Here is a 10,536-nt window from a genome sequence, read left to right as displayed (position 1 = left end):
ATATGCCCGTTCTACAAAAACATAGAACCCGTCTTATACGCCTCCGCAAAATGCAGACCCATTTTAGTCAATGAGTTCGCAAAAAATGCGGATGCCACACCAAAGTTTGGGGATCTGTGATTTGCAGACTGCAAAACGAATACGGTTGTATGCATGAGGCCTAATGGAGACCCATTTTGATCTTTGCTATCGGGTAGATGGAGTAAAGGTAGATGGCCCCATAAAGATACTGCCGTCTATGAATAGGTACTTCTGCGTGGAGCACACACGGCGGGATTTACGGTACATTACACTCACTGCGATAGTAATAGACAGCAAGAATTAAAGTGGAAGGAATATGAGGCGACTCCCTACAAAAACGTCGCCACAGTTATTACCGAGCCCCAGGGGTGGGCTGGGAACTTAAAATGGCCCTATGTCGTAATTGTACCGCCTGCGTCCCAGCATGGGCGGTCGTGAAGCTGCCATTATGCCACCTGTGACCCGGCATAGGCAGTGGTGATGATGGCTTCGCTTTGTAACCATGTGCGCCCTTCGTACACCGCCACATAGGGTGAATGTCGCCGGGGCAGGGTATCATTGGCTGATGGCCATACAGTCCAACTCAGGAAGGGGACCGCGGCCACCGGATGGGTACCAGACGCATTAGTCATCGTCCACTGGGAAATGTCCGGGTCTATGGCCAGTCCGCCCTGACAGGAGGAGTAATAGACCGAGCAGATTTATGAAACCGGCTAAAAGAAAGGTTCATCGTCGCCCGTAGCGATTGCAGCGCAGTTTATGTTTTTTAAGCACTTGATAGGAAAAACTGCACCGCGATTGGTTGCTACGGGTAACAGGGTTTTTTAAGGCCATTTCAGAATTCTCCCCGTATGTCGTGCGATGCAAATGTGTCTAGCGACCTGCGACATACGACCACCGGCGACACACCGCATTCCTATAGGCGCCATGGCGAAATGAGGCAAATCGTGACAGAAAGCAGCCAATGGTAGAGGTGGCATCACTTATATCTGCGACATACATCGGGATTACAGGCTGTGGAGTCATGCAGATATAGGATTATATTATAATGTAGCAGCTAACCCAGCAGCCAATATTAGGCAGATTATCCCCAGTTCACACCGGAAGGTGCAGCGGTATATGAAGAGTTAAACCCCTCCCCCTCCACCGCCCCTCAATATGTCGGTGGCCCGTTAACCCTTGGCCGCCCGGCTCCCAGCCGACAATGTGCAGAATCTCTGCATGCCCCAACATGTTGATGTTATGGTGGGCGTGGCCTGAGGGATGAGTGGCGGGTCGGGTTGTGGGCGTGGCCTGCAGGTCGCCTTCTCTAAGTGGGCGGAGCTTCTCCAAGTTTCGCTGTTGGATGCTCCAGTAATGCTGTTAGTGGAAGTGTGCGAGTCGTGTGTGTGCAGCGCTCCGTGTTCCGTGCGGGAGCTCCCCCCGCGCCCTGCTCTGCCCACCCCGTCTATGGGACCAGCCGACAGTGCTTGCCGTACGAAGCCCATGTCATAGCGGTGTGCCGGGTAAGTGCGCCTCGTCTGCACCCCTAGGATTTCTGTGGAGCGATACCCCTGGGGTGGCAGCATTGCCCTGCTGAGTGTTTGGTACTTGTGCATTGCCACCGGATTTCTGTCTCGCCATGCTGAACCCCAGAGATTTCTGTCCTACCATGCTGCACCCCTTCCCCCCCCCCCCCTATATTTCTGTCTTACCATGCTGTACCCCTTCCCCCCCCCCTATATTTCTGTCTTACCATGCTGCACCCCTAAATTTCTTGTCTCTGTGCTGCACCCCTAAATGTTCTGTCTTATTCTGCTGCATCCCTAAATTTCCTGTCTTTGCCGTGCTGCACTGTCAATTTTGCAGTGTTACCATGCTGCACCCCTAAATTTTATGTTGCCGTGCTGCACCCCTAAGATTCCCGTCTTTGCCGTGCTGCACCCCTAAGATTCCCGTCTTTGCCGTGCTGCACCCCTAAGATTCCCGTCTTTGCCGAGCTGCACCCCTAAGATTCCCGTCTTTGCCGAGCTGCACCCCTAAGATTCCCGTCTTTGCCGAGCTGCACCCCTAAGATTCCCGTCTTTGCCGAGCTGCACCCCTAAGATTCCCGTCTTTGCCGAGCTGCACCCCTAAGATTCCCGTCTTTGCCGAGCTGCACCCCTAAGATTCCCGTCTTTGCCGAGCTGCACCCCTAAGATTCCCGTCTTTGCCGAGCTGCACCCCTAAGATTCCCGTCTTTGCCGAGCTGCACCCCTAAGATTCCCGTCTTTGCCGAGCTGCACCCCTAAGATTCCCGTCTTTGCCGAGCTGCACCCCTAAGATTCCCGTCTTTGCCGAGCTGCACCCCTAAGATTCCCGTCTTTGCCGAGCTGCACCCCTAAGATGCACCCTTTGAATTTCCTTCGTCCTTCGTGGCACCCTGTCGGTTTCTGTCTTCTCCTATTGCACCCTTAGAATTTCTGAAGTAGATTTTGCATCCAACTTCCATACCCTGCAGATCTGTGTATTGTCACCCCAGATAGTTCCCTAGTACCTCACTGCTCCTCTAAGACTCCTGAATTTCCTTGCTGCACCCCTAAGATTTCTCGATCCGCTTGCTGCACCCCTAGGATTTCTCGATCACCTTGCTGCACCCTTTGGAACTTCTGTTATGTCTCGATGCCTCCAGGATTTGTCTGGTCCTGGGGTGTTCTCTGTATAGACCCCCCTGCAGTTAGGGCGTCGTTGTTTACATCCTACGGTTGTGATTTTGTGGTCTTTGCCTTGTATTCGGGGGCTTATATTCAGGTGGTGAGATGGCACTGTTGGGGTGGGGTATCCTCGGTATATGGATGTCACTCATGTGATACATGTATTATTTAGACACTGCCTTGTATTGGTATATACATGGCATCTATATGTTACTGCTCTGCCGAGTCTCTGCCTTGACATGTTCTGAAGGGTTTTCCTGTTCGCTCGTCTCTGAACTTCTCTGCTTTATCCTCCAGCCTTACAGTCCACCTCCCTCACCTCTCCTAAATTCGGAGTCCCTGATCCCTATAGTTTGCACTGCCGATATAGCAGCCTCTTGTAGATTCCCATTGTTTATTCTAGCAGAGGTGCTGCCCGGTGTGTAGGTGGCGATTTGCCGGCGTGGTGCATGTGCCGGGCTCTTGCCTTCCTATACAGCGAGCATGTGGAGGGTGCAGCGAGACCGGCCGGGAAGGGCTCTGTTTTAATGACTGATTATAGAGAGAGTCGTGACCGGTCCGGCAGCCGGCTGTCACACACGAGGGATCACATTGTCCAGCGGTGTCGATCAGACTGTTTAGGAATCTGATGCGGGCTCGATGTGCATTATCACGTGGATTTTTTGTTTTTGGAAATCTTTTACATCTAGGGACCCTGCCTTGCATATAAAGCCTTCCTTGGTCAGGTTAGAAATCCAACGTGTCTTATCCTATAGAGCCTCTTTGGAAAAACAAGTGCGTTGTCCTGTCTCCAGGGTCCAGGTCACCTGTTTGTTGTTGTCATCGTGTGGTTTCTGGGAGGAAGGAGAAGCCCTGGAAAGGGGTTTGTTATTTTTTTTTTTGTTTTTTTTTTAATGAAAGCCCTTGTCTAGTTTCCGTAGGAGCGTCCGACACACGCTGGGTCACATAAGGATCCTTACAAACCAGTCTGTAAGATTTGTTTACAAACAGTGACAGTCAGGTGGCGGCAGTGCCCTCTGGTGGACACTATGGCGCCTTGCAGCCGCAGATTGCCGAGAGCGCTGCACTTCGTGTGGGCAGCGACTGGGATTACAGGGAAAATATGCTCTTTTGGAATTATTTTTTATTTTTTGGGGGTGGGGGGGAATTTAATGCATTTTATCTGAAGTGATTAAAGAGTGGCCCACTTTCTGCAGAAAATTGAGTTGAATTTTTTTTTTATTTCAACAGATTACAACTTCAAAAATGGCGAGACCACTTCACGACGGGAGTACCTCTGAACCTGTGGGAAATATCCAGGCAGAAGCCGGCCGTGCTTTCCCCAATGACGTCAGTGCCTGTGAAGCCTCCTCTTCTACAATCTGTGAACAGAACCTGCCAGCGAGCCGCCCAGTTCCCCCCGCCTTCTTCTCCTTATCGCCCGTGTGCCAGAGACGCCCCTCAGCTCCCTGCGAAAACCACTTCCAGGACAGACTTGAAATGGTTAACAGTTGTGACCCCGAACCTTCCTCCACCACGTTTGAACAGAGGCATTGCTCTTACCCAGAATCCTTCAGCACAGGGGACACCACTGCCTACGGTAGGTCTATGGGGGACTTGATTTCTAAGGCCGTCGGGGATATATATATAATGTGTATGTAGCAGGGCTGAATTTGCACACTGCGCTGGGATCACTGCCTGCCCATTCAGGCTAGGGCAGCCCTATGTAAAAGCCCTGATGGCTCATCTGTGCAATGTGCCAAGTGACAAATTCGGCCCTGCTACACCTGTACCCCGTTAAAGAATTTGGATACAGGTGCTAGTGTGTAGACATGTCCCGACTAGCCTTGTCACCTATTTCCTTCAACAAAGGGATCAGTGTGTGAAATGAAATAGGACAGTCATGTAGATGCCTGTTTCGCTTCTCTGGCTAGATTGCAAGCTCTTGAAGCCCAGCGTGCTCCTTTGATGGCTTGGCATTAGCAGCGCCACCTGCTGCACCTATAGATCATCACATGCATGGCTGGATTGTCGCTGACCTGTTAGGCACGTTACCTCTCTTGGTAGCCTTACTCACCCTCTAGCTATGCACTATATGACATATTTTTGGGCGTTGCTGCGGTCACCTGACATACCGTAGGTGTCTCGCTTTGATGCTACCTCCGGCGTCTCATTTCTGTCTTCGCCATATAAGTCCATCTTTTCACTCCTTTTTTTTTCTAAATGGGTTTTCTCGCACATGTTCCTTATTCTTCCTGTTTACAAAGCTGCGCGCCTGGCCACGTGCCAGCCCTCCAGAGGCCAGTCATGACACCTTGGCATGGGTCCAGCGTGTCTGGAAGCATTGGCTTCATGGATACACTGGCACAGTCATGTGCTGGAATGAGACATACAATGTATGGAATCATCTCTCCATTACCCCCCCCATGGTCGTGGTCGGGGATGTTGTATAGGTTGCATCAGTGGTGACGGGCGTATGACTGGGGGATGAGCGCCGTCTGGATTTCCCCCTATATGAAGTCACATATGAGGACATGTGGTGCAACTGCTGTCATTGCGATGAGGTCATGTACCTACTACAGAGCAAGGGAGGCTGCTGGGACCAGTCAGTGCAGCAGTTCTCTTTTGTGACTGTAGATGTTCCGCAATGCAGTCTCGGTGGCGTTGGGGCAGAGCACCCCTTTAATAGAGCATATTCTGTGAGATCTGCATCCGTCACTAAGACTGTGCTCTGATTCTCCCTGCCAGGTCCCAGGCATACAACCCATGAACACTCCCGGCTGGGGATGGACACGGATGTTTCCAATCGGAATGACGCCCAAGGAGATCGCCCCTTGGTGGGAGACGTACCCTTAGAACGGGAGATCGCCCTACGCCTGCGCAGGATTGGGGACCAAATGAACGAGCGGTATCTGCAAAGGGTAAGTGTTGATTTTTACCACCTCGTTGACTTGGGGGCGTGAAACTTTACACAGTTAGGTAATCGTTTTGTTCGGAATTGAGCTGTGGGCATTGCAGGGTTAAGATGTCACCCCCCCAGGCAGCAGACGTTGGAGAGGGGGCTGTAGTGCCCGGTTGCTACCCTCCCTCCCGCATTGTGATCATGCAGTCCTCGGCAGCAGCCATCACACTGTGTCTCCCCTTTGTGCTGTGCGATCAGTGTGCGCTCGGCTCTGCCCGCTCTTCCTCCTTTATATACGTGCTGCTATATTTAACCTATGACTCAGACGCCTGCCGGGATCCTCGCTCCTCCCTCCGCTGCCACCATCTGTCTCCATTCTCTCCTCCCACAATGACTAAACCTGTTTTAATCCTCATGGTCGGGATCCGGCAGAGCGTTGCAAGAAAGGGTTAAGTTGCAGACGTCGCTTTAGGGCAGATCTTGCCCCTAGATGGGGGAGGGAGGTGGGGGGTGAAATTAATCTAGTAAATTAAAACCATGAAACTCCGTGGGGCTGGATCCGTGCTTGCAACAGACTATAAACCATAGTCACTTTTTTGGTGTCAGATTTGCAGCACTGCCCAGCATATTGTGGGTTAACTCCGAACTGAAAATGTAGCGGCTTGGCGGCCATTTCTAGTCATCCTCTGGGGCAAGTGATCTGTTAACATCCAAAAGCGCTTATGAAAGCAGGAGGGGGGATTCTTAAAGGGGATCTCCAGAACTAGATAACTATGGCTGAGAATTCTTAAAGGGGATCTCCAGCACTAGATAAATGCAGCTGAAATAATGAGTACTCAACACCCTCAAAGTTTTTAATATCCTCCCTATTGACTGCCAATGAAATGAATGAGTGTATTACAAAGTTAAAGCGTGCCTAGTGCTCTGGAGGACCCCTTTAATGTTCCTGGTTGGCAGCAGAACAGAGTAGAAAGTGAGAAATTGCACCCTCTACTGGCCACATTAGATCATTGCAGTAATACAATAATACCACCAGTGTCTATGGAGCAAGTTGCCTTCTAGTAAAACTTGTACTCTGTCCGTATTAAAGAGCGCCCCTCAGCAGGATTAACCCTATTAAACCAGGCATACTGTTGGGTATGGTTCATCCTGCTGATTAAAATGATACCTCCCTTGTGGGAATCGGTAGCGCTGTTTCTGAGAACCACCGGGCAAGATTTATCAAAACTGGTGTAAAGAAAAACTGGCTTAGTTGCCCATAGCAACCAATCAGATTCCACCTTTTATGTAAAAATTAAGGTGGAACGCTGCATTTGTTTTTTCACAACATGGGTATCATTTTAATCAGCAGGATCAACATCCCCCCCCCCCCCCCCCCCCCGATCCTGCTGTCCTTTAAAATTATTTTGTCTGATGACCGATGATTAACATGGCCGTCTTTCTCTTCTTCAGATGCAGGTTGGACAGCGGCAGTGGTGGGGTCCTCTGCGATGGCATCTCACCCAGATCCTCTCCGAGATCGTGGCTGCCTTGTACAATCCACTCGTGGACATTTTACCACAGAACTAAAGGCAGCGCGTCCCGCACGGACTGACTGGTACAAAGAATTGGGCGTGTCCCGTGCTGATATTTTTTGGCTTCTGCTGGACGGAAGTCGAGAGACTTTTCCAGTCTCCATGGACAGTGCCACGCTGAGCTCCACTGGGCGTCAAGACAATGATTTAGAAAGCGTCCCGAGTCCACGGCTCATCCAGCGCAGGCGGTCGCCGGCGTCAGTAAGGACATGGCGGATATGGTAAATGCCTTATCTTCCTCCTGTTGAGTTCACTGGCAGACTTTTCTTGTGGAAATCAAATGGGTTTTCTTTGGTTAAGACGTTGTAAGATGGCCGTCACAAATGGGGAACATTGGGAGTGTGGATTAATGGCGGTGTCGACGAGAAGATCGAAAACAAAAAAAACTATGGCACATTCTTTAACGAAGCTTCTTCTGAGTACACGGAAGAATTTGTAGCCGGGTGGGGGCGTGCACGATTCCGCTCTGGTCACGCCCCCCTTCCTACTAATGCACTCATGTCTGTGGCTGGAAAGGGTAATTTTCTTTTTTTCTGAGCCATACTAGACTGCCCTTGTAGCCAAATCCTGGAAATCTAGACAAGCCATACATCAATCTTTCTGGCCCCTCCCTTTTTGCATGCTTTGATTGGCCCAAGAATCCCAATTTTTCTATACATAGAGCCCAGCATGTCGCCACTCTGTACTAACCCACGTCCTGATAGCACTTAAAAAATAATAAAAGCTACTTCTTTCTCCACCATGTTTAATGCCGGACGTTTCGGCCCCTGCGAAGCTTTGATACAGATTACATTTTTTTTTTCTATCCTTTCCAACGACAAAGACCATAATGTTTTTTATTTATTTTTTTTGCTAACCATGAAAGAAGAGAAAATTATCTTCAGGGGAAAATTAACTGTAAAAAAATAACAAAAACAAAAAAAAGACGCAAACAAAGTTCACTTTATTTATTTTATTCTTTATGGTAATTTATGGTTATTTGCTTTATTTGTAAGAAGATTTATTTTATTTTATTTTTTATCTCAAAGGAAATGAGAATTTAGATTTTTTTTTTTATTTTTTTTTTCACTTTTTCCTTGAGGAAAGATCCATTTTGCCTCTGGCCTTACTTAAAGGGAAGAATTAAAGTACACGTATAGCGTGTGCCGATATGTGAGGTCCAAGGACAGCCAATCCTCTGCTGCCTGCCTCACCTGCACTGTCCGTTTTCTCTGTAGGGCTCGAGTTCCCAGGCATCTTTTTAATACCGTCCTGTTTCCCGAGGCGACAACCCCGAGCCTCGCATATCAAAACGGTCTTGTTGACCGTGGCAACCAATCGGAGTTAAGCTTTCATGAACTGCACTGGACTAACTGAAGCTAAGCTTTCATTGGTTGCTATGGGCAACATGGCCCCTGTTCGTAGGTCAGCTGGGGTTTTACGGATGTGGGGATGGATTTAAGGGTGTTCTCTTAAAGGTCCGGTTAACCTAGTAAAATAGACGACTGCCATTATCCAGCAACTAATTTCATTCACAAAAACTAGAACCAAAAATTTCAGAGGCGGCCTTTCTTCTACAGTAAATGGCTGAATGGGGACTGATTCCCTGTGGCCCTCTGTTTGGTTAGGGCCGGAGGCCTCTTCTGTACTGTGGACTGTGGAAGGTAACTAAAGTCGTTGCCCTTAGCAACCAGTTTTCCTAGTGCATACTTCATAAAGTGAATGCTGCAGTCTGGTTGCTATGGGGGGATAAAGACTATTTACCATAGGCAACGGGACCAATCAGTGTGCCCTATAATAAACTGAAAATGAAAGCTGTGATCTGATTGGTTGCTAGGGGTGATTAAACACTATTAGGCCATTGCCTGTAGTAGCCAATCAGATTGCCATAATAAGAAACTGAAAGCAGGGATCTGATTGGCCTGTAAACAATGATGCTTATATTTATTTTTTTCCACCATCATGATTATACTTCAGTCTTGATGGGAGGACATCGATGTGAATGATATTAGTAGCTCTGACGTGCTCAACATGAGGGGAGATTTATAAAACTAGTGCAAAGGGAAAATGATGACGTTGCCCATAGCAACCCATTGGGTCGCTGCTTTACCAGCTGAATAAGCTGCAGTCTGATTGGCTGATGTAAGGAGCACTGGCTTTATCAGTCTCTCCATTGGTAATGACCTTTTTATATATGGGTGCCGAGTCCAATTTCTGCACAGGGATCAACAATCCCTACGGACCTCTCAAAGAAAACAGGACAGTATATTAAGATGCCTGTGTCCTTGTCGAAAATTGCACTTCCTGTCTACTCTTCGGAATAATTTGACTTTGTCGTAGTCATATGGAGCCAAATTTTAGGGAATCAAACGAAGGGCTCGTGCCCGGCCACGACTGAGGTCTCTTTCGCAGCTAGAACGTCCTGTTTCCCACTTGGCGCAGCAATATCTTCTGCTTCCAGTCCCACCCCTCGGATTCATTGCAGTCTCACTGTACATGATATGGCGCCCACCGCCCCCAGTAGGCCAAGGCCAGCTTCAGGTCCCATATTTCATCCCATGTACCAGTGGCAGATTTTAATTAAATGATTCTAAAGAAGATGACTTTAAGGTTAAGAAGATGATGAAATTTTATTTTTATTTGTACAGTTTATGAAATGTTCTCTATATTTTTGTTTACAGCAAGGAGGCTGAGAGAAACGGAGACAAGTATTTATTTCTTGGTAGTCCACGTAACAGTCTTTACAATATCCTGTCATGTTTCACAGCGATTCCTTCCACTAATTCACGTAATAAATGCTGTATCTGTCCCCCGTCAGGGCAGAATCGGGGGGGACTTCTCACTCAAGGGGCTGTTATATATGTAAATACTGTACATCTGTGAAATGGAAGCATCTTTTCTTCTTTTTTTTTTTTCTTTTTGTTCTGTACATTTTGTGATTGCGTTCTTTTTGTACATGGATTTTGTATTTCTTTTCAATAAAATTTGGATCTGAATTATATTTAGCGGCTCACGGTTCCTACTTGACATTTTAACCAAGTGGCAGCTTCATGATTGAGGAAGGCACGGGTGACTCTAGAACATGGGGTTCTCCACTTTGACAATCCCCAACTTCTTAGAAGGGTCTAATAACAATAAACAGATTACAAAGTGTCTCTATGCTGGTACCACCAGCAATCAGCTGTGATCTGTAGGGAAACTTGGCAGGAAGTGTTCAATTTCCCTGCAGTGCCACCACAGGAGAACCTAAGCAATTACACCATGCCCATACACATCAATAGGTTGTTTGTGTAATGCAGGGTCTGAACAGATCCTCCAGGGTGTGAGATGCCCTTTGTAACCATTCTAATTCTGGACAACCCCTTTTAAAAGGGGTATTTGCACCTTGGAATCTTATGGCATATCAATA

The 10,536-nt window shown here is 48.2% G+C and overlaps 1 protein-coding gene across 1 annotated transcript; it reads left to right on the top strand.

Moving 5' to 3' along the window:
* Positions 1–1,395: 1,395 nt before the first annotated feature.
* Positions 1,396–10,128, top strand: LOC122946266. Its single transcript, XM_044305766.1, has 4 exons — positions 1,396–1,526; positions 3,924–4,272; positions 5,421–5,593; positions 7,027–10,128. Exons 2-4 carry the CDS (start codon positions 3,939–3,941, stop codon positions 7,141–7,143), a joined length of 624 nt encoding a protein of 207 aa, XP_044161701.1. The 5' UTR covers positions 1,396–1,526; positions 3,924–3,938; the 3' UTR covers positions 7,144–10,128.
* Positions 10,129–10,536: the final 408 nt, after the last annotated feature.

The sequence above is a fragment of the Bufo gargarizans genome, chromosome 9 (assembly GCF_014858855.1).
Source record: "Bufo gargarizans isolate SCDJY-AF-19 chromosome 9, ASM1485885v1, whole genome shotgun sequence".
Lineage (NCBI taxonomy): Eukaryota > Metazoa > Chordata > Amphibia > Anura > Bufonidae > Bufo > Bufo gargarizans.
This window is presented reverse-complemented; position numbering and strand designations above follow the sequence as displayed.